The following is a 19,899-nucleotide window of genomic DNA, read 5'->3' on the forward strand; positions in this document are numbered from 1 at the left end:
AACACCTGTGACTCCTCCTCTTCCAAAACACACAGCTAGACTACATTTCCCAGCCTCCCTTGCTGTTAGATATGATCATGTGATTTTATTCTGGCCAGTGGAATGTAAGTGCACTGATAAGTACCATTTCCAGGCCTGGCCAGTGCTGGGTCCTCATCTTCTTCCACCATCAGTCAGCTAATGGTGAGAACTCTGAGAACTAAGAGGAAGGCACAGCAAGATGGAAGGAGCCCGAGTCCCTGAACGACTGTATGGGAGCCTGGCCCCTGTCAACCTGAGCTAGATAGTGATAAGAACAATAAATAAGTTGTTGTGTGGAGCCACTGAGATCTGGAGGCTTATTTGTTACAGCAGTTACATTACATTAAGGATTTATAATTTACCTAATATAAATCCCTAGCAATATCTGGCCCATTGTAAGCACTGAAGGAATGATATGATAGCCATTTAAAATATATATTTCTAGTTCTCTTGCTATATGTTTCATAAGACCAAAAAGAAAAAGAAAAAAAGAAACAAGGAAGGAGGGAAGGAAGGAAGAAAGGAGAAAATAGGGCTTCCCTGGTGGCGCAGTGGTTGAGAATCCGCCTGCGGATGTAGGGGACACGGGGATCCCACATGCTGTGCAGTGGCTGGGCGCGAGAGCCATGGCCGCTGAGCCTGCGCGTCCAGAGCCTGTGCTCTGCAATGGGAGAGGCCACAGCAGTAAGAGGCCCGTGTACCACCAAAAAAAAAAAAAAAAAAAAAAAAAAAAAAGAAAGGAGAAAATAATACTGAAGTCTTTTAAAAAGCTCTGTATAAATTTTATACCTAAGTGCCATCTGGTCATCCACAACCCTAGGGGAATATTTTCCAAGTGCCAAATCTCTCCTCATAAGTAAATGAAATTTCTGCATGGATCTGTAGTACCAAGGGCCTCTTCCAGGCTATCCTGGGCTGCAGCTGTCACTCGGCCTGGCTGACTACCCCACATCAGATCACCACAGCACCTGCTTTGGATGGGGCCCACTGATGGGGATGGGAGGAACACTTTGCCAAGATTTCACCAAAGCAGACATTAAAACTGGGAGAAGTGCTCCTATGAGTTATAAGGTCTGGTCACATGTGGAGATCATTTGGCAGAGAAAGACAGACGTCACTTTTGGGGCTAATCTTCCTAGAGTGAGAGGAGCTGAACTCTAAGGATGTTATTTACACATATAACACAGCTAGTCACTAGAGGATAAGCCATCTCAATTATTCCAGTAAACAAAATGAAGCTCTTCTTGCTCTTTAACAAAAGTCAGCTCATTTCCTTTGTATTTTTAAAATTACAGATGTAATACGTGTTTGTTGTAGCAAGTTGAATATGCAGAGGTATAAACAGAAAAAAGTTAATTTTCCTCTCTTTCTTCTTAAATTACTGCTGTCCTCTAGATAAGCAGTATTATCAGTTGAGTGTCTATCCTTCCCCACTTACTCCATCTTCAGACAAACCAATGCACATTTTTAGAGTTAATCCTTCCACCTTTGGTTTTTTTTTGTTGTTTGTTTCAACATAAATGGGACTATACAATGTGCATTCCTATTCAGATTGCTTTATTTACCTAACAATTTATTATGAGTATCCTCCCAGGTGGATATATTTAGCTCTAACTTATTCTTTTAAAATAGCTGTATAATATCACCTGGGAGAAAGAGCTATTACATATTTGCTGGATTTTAAGACACCATCCATTTTAAATGTTAATAATTGTTGATTTTTTTTGGGGGGGGGAGGGAGGTGAAATGTTAAATAGACCAATCTATGTGAGGAAATTTTCTGACTTAAAATGAGCAAAAGAATATAGGGAAACATTCTGACTTAAAATGGGCAAAAGCACATAGGAAATATATTTATATAAAAATATACAGAAACTAGGGAATTCTTGAAATTGCAGTGTAACGGTAGCCACCATATTCCTTTGAGGTTGTGTCTGAAGCAAGGTCTGTGTGGAGAACTGGGCTCTTGACTAGATCTTGGTACAGGAGCCCCTCACGGGAGTCGCTTGACCTCACCTGACGTGTGATGTCACTCCTGGGTGATTCTTTTGCATGCGCCGTTGTCTTGCCACTTCTTGGCTCTGGCTCACCGAGGGAGGGAGGGACAGAAGGCAGGCACTGCAGGTATTAGCATGCAGATCACACAGCCTCTCTTTGTTCTCTGGGCTGAGTTCAGATGGAATAAATCAATCAGCCCCTGCATCTAAAGTCTTTCTAGGTCCAGGAGCCTTCCACTCCAAGTGTGCACTGCCCATTTTGAATCACCACTAGAGTCAACTGAACCAAAGAGCCCCTTTGGGCAGTAGGCCACTGCTCCCAGGAGCCCAGCAGTGGTGGGGGCTCTCTGCGTATAACCAGGGTGCTCACAGATTAGCTGGGAGCCTTCAGTCAAGACTCTCTGAGGGCCGAGAAGATGTACTGCTTACAGGAGATGCCATTTCTGATTATCTGCTCTACCAGACCTGTACTGTGCACTTAACATGTATCCCTTGATCCTCCCTGCCTCCTGTGAGGTAGGCATTCCACAGATGAGGAAGCTGAGGCTCAGAGAAAATGAACGGTTTGCCCAAGACCACACAACCTCAGAGTATAAGCACCACGAAAGTGTGCTTCCTCCTTCAGCCACACGGCCTGGCTTTAACTGCAGGTATCTTTGACTGCCTGCAGTTTTCCTTTAGCTGTCCTGGCCTCCTACGCCCAGCTACGCTGTCAACAGATACATCTTTTTCAGGCCTCTGAGTCCAGGACCCTAGCTGGGCCCTACAGGACACGGCTAAATAGCTCTGCTGTAACACAAAGAGACACTCAAATTTTTTGTCCAAGCTCCCCTAAAGTCTGTAAGTACAAAGCCTTTCAAGCCCACTCAAGCATTCTGACCAGAATGACAAGGTTTTAGACATAAGAGGGGCCTAAAGATCATCCTCTCAAGCCCTCTCATTTTACAGATAAGGAGACAGGGTGGTGGATATGTCCAGTGGGGCAGTGGCAGTTGGGGTGGGTGACAGCTGGCCGTGGTGGAACAGTGAGAGTAGTGGCTAGACAACAGGATAGAGCAGGGTTTGCAAACTATGGCCTGTGGGCTGATGTAGTCCTCTACCTGTTTTGTCTTTGTAAATAAAGTTTTACTGGGGCTCAGGCACACAATTTGTTTACAGATTGTCTGTGGTTGGCTGCATGCTATAACATCAGAGTTGAGTAGTTGCAACAGACACCGCATGGCCCTCAACATCTAAAATATTTACTACCTGGCTCTTTACAAAAAAAGTTTGCTAGCCCCTGGGAAACACAGTGGCATGCAGGTTGATATAAGTTACTGGAAGCTTTCCAGTTCTTAGAATGAGTGTTAGATTCACAGGTGTTTGTCATATTATGACCTTTTGATGACTGAATGCTATATACAAGCCATTGGTGGTCATGTATCACACACGAATAATTATTATTAAATTCTATGCTCTTGAAAATAAACAGATAGGAAAAAGGGAGGGAAGGAAGGGAGGAAGAAAGGAACCATTTAGCACTTATTAAGATTTAAATGGGGGCTTCCCTGGTGGTGCAGTGGTTGAGAGTCCGCCTGCTGATGCAGGGGACACGGGTTCGTGCCCCGGTCCAGGAATATCCCACATGCCGCGGAGCGGCTGGGCCCGTGAGCCATGGCCGCTGAGCCTGCACGTCCGGAGCCTGTGCTCCGCAACGGGAGAGGCCACAACAGTGAGAGGCCCGTGTACCACACACACACACACACACACACACACACACACACACACAAAAAAAAAAAAAAGATTTAAATGGCTCTTTGTTGTCTACACCTGACTTTTACCCACTGTATTATCGGACGCTCAGAGAATGTTGGAGAGAAGGACGAAGGACGACAGGCTGAGTGAAGCAGATTTTTCAGGAAGGAGGCAGGATGAGTGCCCTGGGTTCTGTGAGGCTGGACGGGGCTTGTCCAAAGGAGGAAAGGGATCCCAAAGAGCAGGCCATTAAGGATAGTCACAGTCCAAATTTTGAACTTCATGCCCAAGGGTACCTCCAGAGCGGCACGAGGGGCCAGGCCTCCTGGTCTTTTGTCAGGACCCCCTCCTTCCTGTTGAGTCAAGGTTGAGTCGAATGCTAACAGCACAGAAGCCTTGGAAAGCATTCTCCTGGGTAATTGTGACCATTTATTAAGGCACTCTGGGCCATGACATGTATTGCTTCATGTAATCCTGGGAACAATTTTATGAAGCAAAAACAACTGTTATTCCCATGTCAGAGATGAGGACAAGGGGTTTTCAGTGGGCAAGTTACTTGCCCAGAGACATCAAGCTGGTAAATGGTGAAGCCAAATTCAAATCCAGACCCAGATGATTCCAAACCCCAAACTCAACTGCTCTATTACACTGCCTGGGGACAGGGATCCCACTTCACACTGCCTCAAGAAAAGCATGGTTTTTTCACCATAGGCATGTGGAACATTTTGGCATGTTGAAGGGCAGCTTTGACATTGAAATCCCACCTCAGCAAATGGCGGGGCATTTGCACATTCAAAGAAATGTTCCAGTCCCTGGTGGGACTGGTTTCCAATGGCTTCAATTAGAGAACAGTCACAGTTCATTGACGCCTGATGCTCATGGGGGGCAGCTTTATTGTTTTATATGTGAAAAATGAGGAAAGAGCCAGAACCTCAGCATCAGGGAAACGATGAAAGATTGAAAAGTATTTCCAAAGGCATGCAAACCGAAAGGTCAATTCAATGAGCGGGTGAGGGCGGTGGGGTGGAGGGGAGCAGCTGAGAAGTATTTGTGGCCCCAGGGAGAAGAGGCAGTGATGTCCACGAAAGGAAACCATGGCTATGAATTTCAGGGCATCAAGACCCTGTCAACACAGCTAATCCCTGCGGATGTTGGCTGAATAAGCCTTTGGTGACCAAACAGTGCACTGTGGAAACCGTGTCAGCCTCCAGCAGGCCAATTTGTCCTCATATTACACACTCTGCTGGCTCTGTTGCTAGACCCCCAGATCGGGGATCCACAGCGAGTGTCCCCCAACTCAATGAGGGTTGACACAGTGTGGTTAGTAAGTCAACAGAATTCAGAAACCAGGACAGGATTAAGTAGATAGTTTTATTTTGGTGCCCTGGACTTCAAGCAGATTAAATAATCAAAAAGCCTGAGCCACTGGGGTCATGTTTGAATGCTACAGCTGTTCACCGAGGTTTGACAAACATTTTTTCTCTGGCTCGTCGGCTCAATGGGAAACGCAGCAATGATCCTGGGGAGGGACGCTTTGAGAAAGAAGGGGGGAGCACAATCAAAAGATCCTCTTATGGAAAACAATCCCAGCCAGATGGAGACAAGGAAGGGGCTGCTTAAATAAGTGTCTCTGGAAAGCGACAACTGTTCTCTACATTGAAGAAAAGCACTAGTAGGATTCAGAAAAAAAATGAATGAAAAGCTGGACTTGGAGTCTGCCATACCCTTGGTGTGTTGATCTGCAGATTAATAACGGTGGGCTTCGGGTTCAACGGGTAAGCTGGTGGAGACTCAGTCATGGAAGGTGAGCCAAGATTAATTCCCTTGCACCTTAGAAGTGGGACGCCCCTCAGGAAAGTATCTGTGGGAAGCCTATTTTCAAGTTGTCTTTCTCAAAAGACCAAACAGATGTTAAAAACTGTCTCTGATAGAAGGATTTATGTTTGTGCCATGCTGGGTCAGAGGAAGGGGGAGGGGACCAATGTACACAGTCACGAATGGGTATGCAGATGGCCTGTCATGGGCCATTTCATAGAAAACACAGTCCTTCAGGTTGGAGTTCATATATCATCCACTTGGAGGGGGTGGGTGGGAGTGGGAAGACTTTCTGAAAGTAATTAATGTTTGAGACCCACAGCTAAATTAAGGGGTAGCAACTCTCCTCTAACCGGAAGATGCTTTGGCACTGAGATTTATAGTTATTTAGATTATAGAAAGGAAAGCAAGGGTTTTGCTCTTTTATATGCTGGAAGAGGAAATGGGACTATGATGCTTTGCATCCCTTGAGCTAGACTAAACTGAGCAAAATCTCCTTCAGAAGGCTCTCCAAACATCTTCCCTCTTGCCCTAAAGAATTGTTCGCAGCAGCAGAGAATTGAAAGGACAAAGGGGAAAAGGCTCCATGCATTTGACAACCACATTGTACATTTCCCCAGTTAAGGCCAAAAGCAGACAAACAAATAAACCGAAAAACCTCTCTCAAGAGCTTTCTCTATGAGAAGATAACCATCTTGAGTTTTAAATATTATTGCCTGGCCCTGTGAATTCCTCTACCAATTTAACAAAATGTCCTTGATAGATGTTTGCCATATTTTGAAATTCAAGTGTTAGAAAAAAAGAAGAGAGTGATAGAGCTACATTGGAGATTGACCTAGAAGCACCTAAGAAAATGTCAACTCAGCATACTCTCTGAAATTGGCAAGGAGGTTCCTGTTGATTCCAGAGACCCCATACACATTTCCACACGGCCAAAGAGCTGTGCGTAAGGATGCCTTCTGCAGCATCATTTGTCATGAAAGAAACTGCAACAACTCAAATGTTCGTCAGTATGGGAGTGGCTAAATATTAAATCTGGCATGGCCTCACCATGGAATACTCCACAGAAGTTAGAAGGAATTAATGAGCTCTCTATATAACCATGTGGATGGATCAGTTTTGAGTGACTAGATTATACTGAAAATTAAACATGCCTATGATTATATTTATGTAGTTTTTAAAAAAACCACTATGCAAAACATTCTGTAGTATGTGTATGTGTGTGTATGTAAAAGTATTTACAGGCAGTAAAGCACAGCAGGTAAGGACCCTGAAAGACCCTGGAAGCAGACTGCTGGGTTCAAATCACGATTCTACTACTTCTGTGTGACCTTGGACAGGTGATTTAGCTTCTCTGTGCCTCAGTTTCATCACCTTTAATAGAGGCATAATAATAGACCCCAAATTACAAGGTTAGAAGGACTAAATTAATATATATAAAGCACATTCAATAGTGCCTGAATCAAAACGTGAGCTATAAGGCTATTTCAAATTGTTGTTCTTATTAAGTATTGTTTTTTTTTAACATCTTTATTGGAGTATAACTACTTTATAATGCTGTGTTAGTTTCTGCTTTATAACAAAGTGAATCAGCTATACACATACATATATCCCCATACCTCCTCCCTCTTGCGTCTCCCTCTCCCTCTCCCTATCCCACCCCTCTAGATGGTCACAAAGCACCGAGCTGATCTCCCTGTGCTTTGCAGCTGCTTCCCACTAGCTATCTATTTTACATTTGGTAGTGTATATATGTCCATGCCACTCTCTCACTTTGTCACAGCTTACCCTTCCCAATCCCTGTGTCCTCAAGTCCATTCTCTACGTCTGCATCTTTATCCCTGTCCTGCCCCTAGGTTCATCAGAACCATTTTTTTAAAAATTCCATATATATGTGTTAGCATACAGTATTTGTTTTTCTTTTTCTGACTTACTTCACTCTGTATGACAGTCTCTAGGTCCATCCACCTCGCTACAAATAACTCAATTTTGTTTCTCTTTATGGTTCAGTAATATTCCATTGTATATATGTGTCACATCTTCTTTATCCATTCATCTGCTGATGGACACTCAGGTTGCTTCCATGACCTGGTTATTGTAAACAGAGCTGCAATAAACATTGTGGTACGTGACTCTTTTTGAATTATGGTTTTCTCAGGGTATATGCCCAGCAGTGGGATCGCTGGGTCATATGGTATTTCTATTTTTAGTTTTTTAAGGAACCTCCATACTGTTCTCCATAGTGGCTGTATCAATTTACATTCCCATCAACAGTGCAAGAGGGTTCCCTTTTCTCCACACCCTCTCCAGCATTTACTGTTTGTAGATTTTTTTGATGATGGCCATTCTGACCGGTGTGAGGTGATACCTCATTGTAGTTTTGATTTGCATTTCTCTAATGATTAGTGATGTTGAGCATCCTTTCATGTGTTTGTTGGTAATCTGTATATCTTCTTTGGAGAAGTGTCTATTTAGGTCTTCTGCCCATTTTTGGATTGGGTTGTTTGGTTTTTTGATATTGAGCTGCATGAGCTGCTTGTATATTTTGGAGATTAATCCTTTGTCAGTTGCTTCATTTGCAAAAATTTTCTCCCATTCTGAGGGTTGTCTTTTCATCTTGTTTACAGTTTCCTTTGCTGTGCAAGTTTCATTAGGTCCCAGTTGTTAATTTTTGTTTTTATTTCCATTTCTCTAGAAGGTGGGTCAAAAAGGATCTTGCTGTGATTTATGTCATAGAGTGCTCTGCCTATGTTTTCCTCTAAGACTTTTATAGTGTCTGGCCTACATTTAGGTCTTTCATCCATTTTGAGTTTATTTTTGAGTATGGTGTTAGGGAGTGTTCTAATTTCATTCTTTTACATGTAGCTGTCCAGTTTTCCCAGCACCACTTATTGAAGAGGCTTCTTTTCTCCATTGTATATTCTTGCCTCCTTTGTCATAGATTAAGTGACCATAAGTTCGTGGGTTTGTCTCTGGGCTTTCTGTCCTGTTCCATTTGCCTATATTTCTGTTTTTGTGCCAGTACCATACTATCTTGATTACTGTAGCTTTGTAATATAGTCTGAATTCCAGGACCCTGATTCCTCCAGCTCCATTTTTCTTTCTCAAAATTGCTTTGGCTCTTCAGGGTCTTTTGTGTTTCCATACAAATAGTGAAATTTTTTGTTATAGTTCTGTGAAAAGTGCTATTGGTATGTTGATAGGGAGTGCACTGAATCTGTAGATTTCTTTGGGTAGTAAAGTCATTTTCACAATGTTGATTCTTCCAATCCAAGAACACGGTATATCTCTCAATCTGTTTGTATCCTCTTTAATTTTTTTATTCAGTGTCTTATAGTTTTCTGCATACAGGTCTTTTGTCTCCTTAGGTAGGTTTATTCCTGGGTATTTTATTGTTTTGTGGAAATGGTAAATGGGAGTGTTTCCTTAATTTCTCTGTCAGATTTTTCATCATTAGTGTATAGGAATGCAAGAGATTTCTGTGCATTAATTTTGTATCCTGCAAATTTACTGAATTCATTGATTAGCTCTAGTAGTTTTCTGGTAGCATCTTTGGATTCTCTATGTAGAGTGTCATGTCATCTGCAAACAGTGACAGTTTTACTTCTTCTTTTCCAATTTGTATTCTTTTATTTCTTTTTCTTCTCTGATTATTGTGGCTAGAACTTCCAATACTACGTTGAATAATAGTGGTGAGAGTGGGCAACCTTGTCTTGTTTCTGATCTTAATGGAAATGGTTTCAGTTTTTCACCATTGAGAACAATCTTGGCTGTGGGTTTGTCATATATGGCCTTTATTATGTTGAGGTAAGTTCCTTCTATGCCTACTTTCTAGACGGTTTTTAATCATAAATGGTGTTGAATTTTGTCAAAAGCTTTTTCTGCATCTATTGAGATGACCATGTGGGTTTTATCCTTCAGTTTGTTAAGATGGTTTATCACATTGATTGATTTGCATATACTGAAGAATCCTTACATTTCTGGGATAAACCCCACTTGATCACGGTGTATGATCCCTTTAATATGCTGTTGGATTCTGTTTGCTAGTATTTTGTTGAGGATTTTTGCATCTATGTTCATCAGTGATATTGGCCTGTAGTTTTCTTTTTTGTGACATCTTTGTCTGGTTTTGGTATCAGAGTGATGGTGGCCTCAGAGAATGAGTTTGGGAGTGTTCCTCCCTCTGCTATATTTTGGAAGAGTTTGAGAAGGACAGGTGTTAGCTCTTCTCTTAAATGTTTGAAAGAATTCACCTGTGAAGCCATCTGGTTCTGGACATTTGTTTGTTGGAAGATTTTTAATCACAGTTTCAATTTCAGTCCTTGTGATTGGTCTGATTATATTTTCTATTTCTTCCTGGTTCAGTCTCAGAAGGTTGTACTTCGCTAAGAATTTGTCCATTTTATTGGCATATAGTTGCTTGTAGTAATCTCTTATGATCCTTTGTATTTCTACAGTCAGTTGTTACTTCTCCTTTTTCATTTCTAATTCTGTTGATTTGAGTCTTCTCCCTTTTTTCTTTATGAGTCTGGCTAATGGTCTATCAATTTTGCTTATCTTCTCAAAGAACAAGCTTTTAGTTTTATTGATCTTTGCTATCATTTCTTTCTTTTTCATTTATTTCTGGTCTGATTTTTATGATTTTTTTCCTTCTGCTAACTTTGGGGTTTTTTTGTCCTTCTTTCTCTAATTACTTTAGGTGTAAGGTTAGGTTGTTTATTGGAGATGTTTCTTGTTTCTTGAGGTAAGATTGTATTGCTATTAACTTCCCTCTTAGAAATGCTTTTGCTGCATCTCATAGGTTTTGGATTGTCGTGTCTCCATTGTCATTTGTTTCTAGGTATTTTTTGATTTCCTCTTTGATTTCTTCAGTGATCACTTCGTTATTAAGTAGTGTATTGTTTAGCCTCCATGTGTTTGTATTTTTTACAGATCTTTTCCTGTAATTGATATCTAGTCTCATGGCGTTGTGGTCAGAAAAGATACTTGATACGATTTCAATTTTCTTAAATTTACCAAGGCTTGATTTGTGACCCACGATATGATCTAACCTAGAGAATGTTCCATGAGCACTTGAGAAAAATGTGTATTCTGTTGTTTTTGGATGGAATGTCCTATAAATATCAATTAACTCCATCTTGTTTAATGTATCATTTAAAGCTTGTGTTTCCTTATTTATTTTCATTTTGGATGATCTGTCCATTGGTGTCAGTGGGGTGTTAAAGTCCCCTAGTATGAATGTGTTACTGTCGGTTTCCCCTTTTATGGCTGTTAGTATTTGCCTTATGTATTGAGGTGCTTCTATGTTGTGTGCATAAATATTTACAATTGTTATATCTTCTTCTTGGATTGATCCCTTGATCATTATGTAGTGTCCTTCTTTGTCTCTTGTAATAGTCTTTATTTTAAAGTCTATTTTGTCTGATATGAGAATTGCTACACCAGCTTTCTTTTGATTTCCTTTCATGGAGTATCTTTTTCCATCCCCTCACTTTCAGTCTGTATGTGTCCCTAGGTCTGAAGTGGGTCCCTTGTAGACAGCACATATACAGGTCTTGTTTTTGTATCCATTCAGCCTGTCTATGCCTTTTGGTTAGAGTATTTTATCCATTTACATTTAAGGTAGTTATTGATATGTACGTTCCTATTACCATTTTATAATTGTTTTGCATTTGTTATTGTAGGTCTTTTCCACCTCTTGTGTTTCCTGCCTAGAGAAGTTCCTTTAGCATTTGTTGTAAAGCTGGTTTGGTGGTGCTGAATTCTCTTAGTTTTTGCTGTCTGTAAAGGTTTTAATTTCTCCGTCAAATCTGAATGAGATCCTTGCTGGGTAGAGTAATCTTGGTTGTAGGTTTTTCCCTGTCATCACTTTAAATATGTCCTGCCACTCCCTTCTGGCCTGCAGCGTTTCTGCTGGAAGATCAGCTGTTAACCTTATGGGGATTCCCTTGTGTGTTATTTGTTGCTTTTCCCTTGCTGCTTTTAATATTTTCCCTTTGTATTTAATTTTTGATAGTTTGATTAATATGTGCCGTGGCATGTTTCTCCTTGGATTTATCCTGTATGGGACTCTGTGTTCTTCCTGGACTTGATTGAATACTTTCTTTCCCATATTAGGGAAGTTTTCAACTATAATCACTTCAAATATTTTCTCAGTCCCATTTTTTCCCTCTTCTTCTTCTGGGACCCCTATAATTCGAGTGTTGGTGCATTTAATCTTGTCCCAAAGGTCTCTGAGAGTGCCCTCAATTCTCTTCATTCTTTTTTCTTTATTCTGCTCTGCAGTAGTTATTTCCACTATTTTATCTTCCAGGTCACTTATCATTTCTTCTGCCTCAGTTATTCTGCTATTGATTCCTTCTAGAGAATTTTTCATTTCATTTATTGTGTTGTTCATCATTGTTTGTTTGCTCTTTAGTTCTTCTAGGTCCTTGTTAAATGTTTCTTGTATTCTCTCCATTCTATTTCCAAGATTTTGGATCATGTTTCTATCATTACTCTGAATTCTTTTTCAGGTAAGCTGCCTGTTTCCTCTTCATTTGTTTGGTCTGGTGGGTTTTTACCTTGCTCCTTCATCTGCTGTGTGTTTCTCTGTCTTCTTATTTTGCTTAACTTACTGTGTTTAGGGTCTCCTTTTCACAGGCTGCAGGTTCATAGTTCCTGTTGTTTTTGGTGTCTGCCCCCAGTGGGTAAGGTTGGTTCAGTGGGTTGTGTAGGCTTCCTAGTGGAGGGGACTTGTGCCTGTGTTCTGGTGGCTGAGCTGGATCTTGTCTTTCTGGTGGGCAGGACTGCATCCAGTTGTGTTTTCTGGGGTGTCTGTGACCTTATTATGATTTTAGGCAGCCTCTCTGCTAATGGGTGGGGTTGTGCTCCTGTCTTGCTAGTTGTTTGGCACAGGGTGTCCAGCACTGTAGCTTGCTGGTTGTTGAGTGGAGCTGGGTCTTAGCATTGAGATGGAGATCTCTGGGAGAGCCTTCGCTGTTTGATATTATGTGGTGCCGGAAGGTCTCTGGTGGACAAATGTCCTGAACTTGGCTCTCCCACCTCAGAAGCTCAGGCCTGACACCTGGCTGGAGCACCAAGACCCTGTCAGCTACTCGGCTGTCAGTGTTGGAGGGTCTCCTGCAAAGGTGGGGGTGGCTGTGGCTCACCACAGGGACAAGGGACACTGGAAGCAGAAGTTCTGGGAATTACTCCTTGGCGTGAGCCCTCTCAGAGTCTGCCATTATCCCCACCCTACATGACTCTTGAATTCTGGTTTTCTCAGGGTATATGCCCAGTAGTGGGACTGCATTGTTTTTAAAAGGCCTGGAGGGATACACTAGTAAATGGTAGGGAAGAGGGGGGTTCCTGTTGGAAAATATGATGTGGGTGCTAATCAAAGGGAGTTCAACGGTATCAGTAATGCACTGTTTCTTTGAGTTAAAGAAATGAAAGAAATATGGCAACCTATGAATAACCGATAGAACTTTGTTATAGAAACATGGGTGTTTATTATATGATTTTTAATGCTTTTCTTTGTTTTTAAAATCTCTTGAATAAAAAAGGAGTAGAGCTCGTCATCATTCATGGAATTATTATATCTGCAAAGATGGACATCGATTTCTAAGAATGCTTCAGACCTGCCCTATCCAATATGGACCACTAGCACCGTATGGCTACTTAAATTTTAACTGATTAAAATTAAATGCAAATAAAAATTCAGTTCCTTGGTTGCAGTAGTCACATTTCAAGAGCTCAGCAACCACATGTAGCTAATGGCTACCATATTAAACAGTAGATATAGATCATTGCAATCAGCATAGAAAGTCCTATTGGATAGCACTGACCTGCAGCATACTTTTATTTTATTTATTTTATTTTTTAATTTTTTTTATTATTTTTTTTTTTTGCGGTGCTTGGGCCTCTCACTGTTGTGGCCTCCCCCGCCGCGGAGCACAGGCTCCGGACGCGCAGGCCCAGCGGCCACGGCTCACAGGCCCAGCCGCCCCACGGCACGTGGGATCCTCCCGGACCGGGACACGAACCCGTGTCCCCCGCATCGGCAGGCGGACTCTCAACCACTGCACCACCAAGGAAGCCCCCTGCAGCATACTTTTAAGAAATGTGAATATCTGAACTCCGTATCATTCTTCTAAACTTTTGGTCCCAGATAATTCTGCTACATTGTACACAGGGCATGTGCCCCGCAAATTATTTTTTTCACATATCTACTTGATATCCTATTTCATCTACCTTCCAGTTACCTGTGAATTTAAAGGGAAACAAATGCTGACACAATTTACAAACTGGTTCCTATCCCAGTTTCTTTCTGTTTGTTGTAGGTGAACTGCTCCTGCTCTCAAGTATGATTTTCCTGCTCCCGGTGGTGTGCGGCTGCCCAGAGAGGTGCCGCTGTCACTCACCTTCGAATTTTGTAGACTGCAGCCGGCAGGGTCTGGCTGAAGTCCCTTCTGATCTTCCTCCTCAGACTCTAACCCTGCACTTACAAGATAACCAGATACGTCAGCTTCCGGCTTCTGCATTTAAGTCAGTGCCACAGCTCACAACCTTGAACTTGTACAACAATTCTCTTTCAAATCTGACCTCCGGAGTTTTCCATGGACTTCAGCACTTGCGGGTCTTAAACCTAACCCAGAACTCCCTGCATTCCCTGGAAAGCAGACTTTTCCATTCCCTCCCACAGTTGAGAGAACTTGATTTATCATCAAACAACATAAGCCACCTTCCCACATCCCTGGGTGAGCCTTGGGAGAACCTAACTGTATTTGCGATACACCAAAACCAGCTTCAGCAGCTCGATCGAGCCCTCCTAGAATCCATGCCCAGAGTGAGGCATTTATTTCTCAAGGACAACCTCTGGAAATGCAATTGCCACTTGCTCAGTCTTAAACTCTGGCTGGAGACGTTTATCTATAAAGGTCAGTAATGCCTATCTGTGTGTTACCAGCCTAGGATGAACCTCATCTGTTCTCTGCATTAGAAGGGATGTTGAGGAGTGTTTGAGGGATCCATGTAAGCTTTTTCACATTGATGTCATTTCATGGTATGGCAAAAGAGGCAAGTGAGTCATTAGAGGGTGTTTAAATTCAGGTATTTAAATTCATCTACAGATACGATTCATGCAGATAAGTTTCCTTTTTTTTTTTTCTCCCCACCCCAACATTCCACTCTTTGATTAACAACACCATTAAGTTATTTATCTGGGAAATGTAGGACCTTAAGAAAGAGGGAATTTCAATCATCACCTAAATAACTACTCAACTCTGAAATGACACCAAATTGTGATTTTCAAGTGTGATCCAACTGGGGGCATATTATCTCTCCTTAGGACTTTCCCCCCTTCTTTGTCTGCTTCTGACCATTTGACAGCTGTGAATCTTCCCTGAGATTATCCATTCTGCTTTAGCAAACACCACTGTTACTGAAACTGGATACAGTAGGGTACCCTCTCCAAAGGGAACTACTATTTCTTTAACCAGATATCAAAAGCTAAGCAAGAGATTCCATAATATAAAAGATGAGGGGATCTAGAAATCACTGAGGGGTCAGCAAACCATAGCCCAAGAGCCAAATTTGTCCCACCTCCTATTTTTGTAAATAAAGTTTTGTTGGAACACATCCACACCCATTTATTATTTACTGTCTGTGGCTGTTTTGCATTATAAGGGCAAAGTTGAATAGTTGGGACAGAGACTATGGCAAGGCTTAAAATGTGAACTATTTCTGGCTCTTTATAGAAAAGTTTGCCATCCCCTTCTAACTCATTGCTAGCCTATTATCAATGGGAAATGGAGGCCCAGAGATGTTCATGACTTGACCAAAGTCACAGAGTAGAAGCACAGACAAGAGTAGAATGAGTGGCTTTAGGTCTTGGCCCTGCATTCTTTCCTCTACATCACAGTGTTTCTTTCCTCCTAACTTTTAAGTATCATTCATTCATTCATTCATCCTATACTTGAGTGAATCTTATGTGCCAGGGACATTTCTAGGAACTGAGAAAAGGTCAGTGAACAAGAAAATCCCCACCATCATGGGCATTACATTCTGACAGTAGAAACATGTTAAAAAAAGACAAATATATACCCATGTTCAGATAGCAGTTAGTGCTAGAGGTGGGGTAAGGGGAGAGAGTAATGGGAAGGGGGTTGCACTTCAGATGGGAAGGACAGGAAGGCCCCTCTAAGGAGGTGACATGGGGGAGCAGAACTGGAACCATGAGATAACTGGAGGAAAGAACAGCTGTGCGAAGGCCCTGACAGGAAAGTAAGCTTGGCTCCACTGAGGGACAGAGAGAGGGACAAATGAGTGGCTAGAACAGAGGAAGGGAGTGAGAGAGGATAAGGCAGCACAAGTACCCAGGAGTTGGGTCATGTTGGAAGGTGCAGAGCAGGCTGAGACATTTGGATTTTATTTTAGGCGAGATGGAAATCTCTTGAAGAATTTTAGTCAGGGGAACAATATGATCTGATTACATTTTAAAAGGTCACTCTGGTGACTCTAGGGAGAGTAGACCAAAAGCTACAGAAGAAGAAGCAGGGGGATGAGAGAGAAAGTGATTTCAGTCATTCAGGGAAAAGATGATGGTGGCCCAAACCAGAATGATGAGAAATTATCAACTTTGGGAGAAATTTAGAATATTGAACTGATAGAAATTACTGATGGGTTGGCATGGGAGATAAAGAAAAGAGAGTATATTGTAGGAAATTCAATTTTGTTTTGTCCTTCAGGAGTAACCAGATAAATGGTGATGCCAGTAGCTGATAAGGGGCAGGCTGGGGAATAGGGGAAATGGGCAAGTATGTGTAGGAGGTGGTAAATCAAGAACTCAATGTGGGGCGTGTCAATTTTGAGAGGCCCATTACATAGCCAAGGAGTGTTGTTGAGTTGGTGGCTATATATTTGAGCCTATAATTTGGGAAGATATCAGAGCTCCATACATGAATTAGGGAATCAACAGAGTCTAGATGGTTGCAGCAGTTATACAGAAGGGAGTGGGAGAGACCACATGAGTTCAAATAAATAATATTGAATTAAGAATCTCTCTCAACAACATAATAGTCAATAGCTTATCACTAACCAGCTGATCTTCAAGTTGACCTACAACAGAGGCCATATAGTGAGACAAAAATCTTTCTTATAGGAGGTTGCAAATAAAAGTGTTTACATCTAGAGGTGAAGTGGCTTCAGCTATTGTGTTCTAGACTAAATAAATGGTAAGCATAAGCCAAAGATCAGAGAAAGATGGTTTTCATCAATTAAAAATATTTCTTGACAAAAAATATTTCTCAGGTCCAGGATATTAGAAGCAACATGAGGTGTGATATAGCTCCCCCTACTCAGCCACAAACTCACTGGTGATCTTCAGGCAGATTAATGCCCCTCACTAGCCCTCAGTGTCACCAGGTGGAACCTGACAGTGTTAAGCCAGGGAGTTCCTAAGGTCCGTTCTGGTCCTCAGATTCCACGGTGCAGTTGAACGCTCCCTCATGGCGGAGCTGCCCTGTCCAGATGACAGTCTTTCTCTGGAGGAAGGCAAAATTTATTTGGGATAACAAGACCTGGGTGTCCCAAAATAACTAAATAAAACCCCCAAGTGAATGTAGCAGACAATCTGACTACTGATGCACTGAATAAAGGCAAAATAAGGGAATAGGTATTGGTCAAGACCTTAGTTCCCACCAAGGGGGAACAAAGTATATGGAGGATGAAGCAGGGAGTTTTGTGGCCTGGAAGTGTCATTCATTGGTTCCGTTGGCCAGAACTCAATCACGTGGCCACAAAGGGTGGGGAAATTTCATCTTCCTGTGGACCCAACAGCCAAAAAACATGCTTTGATGAATACCTAATAATGTCTCCTCCACAAAAACATGCATATAGATTTTGTAATTAGCATTCCTCTCTCTCCATTCATAACTAAACAAATCTTTATGCTGACAGTTAAAACATTTATTCTGGGCTAGGAACTGTGCTGAATACTTGACATACTTTATCCAACTGAGTCCTCAAAGCAATCTTGTGAGGAAGATTTCATTATTACCCCAGTCTCCCACTTTCCAGATGAGCAAGCAGAGGCACAGAATGGTCAAGTAACTTGCTTAGGGTTGCACAGTAAAGTAATGATCAGACTCAAGATTTGAATCCCATTTCTTCCCAAGACAGGGGTTAAGTACTGCTAGTGGACAGATGATGAATAATGAGAGTGCTTGGAAAGCTGGAGCTTCTTGCACTGTCAGCTTCTCTGAATCCAGAAGAGACTGATACCCTCAAGCTATCATCTGCAGATTTGCTTCCTGGGGTCACAGCTGAGAAGATGGTGGTGGAAGGCTGGGAAGTGAGTCCTGGCTAAGGACACAGGAGGCCACGGAGTTCTTGGTGGCCATAACCCCTGCCTTCCAGCAATATCGCAGGCTCTAGTCTGTGTATTCTCCTGGCTCTGTGTCTTGAGGCCATGCCTCCCACCCTAATGTTGAACAGAAGGAAGCCTGGAACTGGAGAAAGACAGAGCTTACCACCCCTGAAGTTACTGGGTGAACCGCCCCTGTCTAGGTCTAGATCAGCTGGTGGAATTGCTGGTCCCATGGCAGGTGGCCTTTCTTCCCCTGATGAAAGTCTCAGTCCTCTTTGGCTAGGTTAAATATGGTTACTTCTTCTCAAGCCCCCACACTTCTTTTCTGATCTCTGGCCTTCTGCTTTACAACCAGCTTCCAGGAAGAGTATTGAAACGGTCTCTGAGACAGGGATCCTTAATCACGGTGCAGCCTGATGGTACCTTGGGCTCATCCAGAACAGGCACCCTGCACCTCTGGCCTCCTGCACCTCAGCTCAGGAAAGGAGAAAATTCCTGTTACCTTTTTGCTTTAGAGTTGTGGCTCTTGCCTCAGGGGATCACTGAAGAAGCCAGGATGGGCCCAAGAGACTCTGGCAATAGGTGACTCAGTTCAAGCAGTAAAAGCAAAAATGGTATGAGTTGAATTTTGTCATGGCCACTAACCCCAGTATGACCTGGGCCACAACAACCCTTGAACTGCAAAATGGTCCCATCTACTAATAAGGCCATGGTAAGACTCGGCTTATAAGGCTCAGACAGAATGGATGTGAAGGCGTTCCCAAAACTCTGAAGTGCTATACAAAGGAAGGTTCTAATAACATTGAAGTGACAAGCTCCCGCATGGGAACTTCTGGTATAGTTTCATAATTCACCTACGATGTGTACAAAGAATCTCCAGTCTAACTTGGCTAAGATTGGTGCCAGGCTTCATGGGGGTGAGGTTCTACTGAGGGTCATGTGTTAACTCCACTGACCTCAGGATGTTCCAGAGAGGAGGAAGTAGAGAGAGGCTACTGAGGTAAGTGTAGCCGGGAAAACTGGGATCACAGGAGAGGGCTGGGTTTCGGTGTTGATCTCTCCACTTATGACCTGAATGACCTTGGATAAGAATTACCCATTAGAGCAGAGTTGTGAGGACTTATCTAACAGTGCTTTATAAACTATCAAGTCAGATACAAATAGGATGTTTTCATGGCAAAATATTTAGTCAGAGAAGTTTATCTGCCTGAGGTCAAATAGTAAATTGGTGGTCATATTTGGCCAGATGGAATCTGTTAGCCCAGTGTTCTTTCTAGAAAAGAACTTCTAGGCACTCAAATTCTCCCTGAACAATTGTAGTCCACACACCTGAGGAAATTAATCCCCTTACAGAGAATGGAAATTGAGTCTAATGACCCATTAGAAAGTTCTATACTCGGGACTTCCTTGGTGGTCCAGTGGTTGAGACGCCACGTTCCCAACGCAGGGGGCTCAGGTTCAATCCCTGGTCAGGGACCTATGATCCCGCATTCCGCACGGCAAGGCCAAAAAAAAAGAAATTGAGAAAGTTTGGTACTTGAAGTACTAAATGTTTCGAGGTCTGTGGAGACATGTTAATTGTATTTAATGCCATGAACGTAACTCATATTCCCGTCAAACCTTCAGATACACAAAGCACTCACAGGACCACTGACCTCCCGGTTTGGCGTCACTGGAGAGTGTTGGTAGAGACAGAGGGTCTTTGTAATTAACACATAACATCACAACAAAAGACATTTGTTTTATTTATTTATTTTTTAGATCTCCAGTGGGAATTTGGCACAATAGATTTCTTGTATGGCAGAGCTCATTAGGGCATGCAACAGTGCCCTCAGGCTGGCCTCCAGCATCCCTTCCTGTCAGCTTTTGCATTGTTATTCCCTTGGCATTTATAAGGTAAAGGTGACTTGGCTTCTAATGAACTCTTGGTCATATATAATTGTCCATTTAGTGTGTGACATTTTTAGCATTTAGCCAATTTAG

General features: G+C 42.3%; 2 protein-coding genes across 5 annotated transcripts in view; one reads left to right on the plus strand and one right to left on the minus strand.

Annotated features, from left to right (window-relative positions):
- CACNA2D3 (calcium voltage-gated channel auxiliary subunit alpha2delta 3) overlaps positions 1-19,899 on the minus strand; it is an 808,785-nt gene that overhangs the window by 114,257 nt on the left and 674,629 nt on the right. The window lies entirely within an intron of this gene.
- The window catches only part of LRTM1 (leucine rich repeats and transmembrane domains 1), a 33,240-nt gene that overhangs the window by 12,742 nt on the left and 599 nt on the right, over positions 1-19,899 (plus strand). Inside the window, exon 2 of the mRNA XM_067043077.1 lies at positions 13,872-14,488. Within this exon, the coding sequence (XP_066899178.1) occupies positions 13,872-14,488 (617 nt within the window). The remainder of the gene's footprint in view (positions 1-13,871; positions 14,489-19,899) is intronic.

This window comes from Kogia breviceps, chromosome 10 (assembly GCF_026419965.1).
Source record: "Kogia breviceps isolate mKogBre1 chromosome 10, mKogBre1 haplotype 1, whole genome shotgun sequence".
Lineage (NCBI taxonomy): Eukaryota > Metazoa > Chordata > Mammalia > Artiodactyla > Physeteridae > Kogia > Kogia breviceps.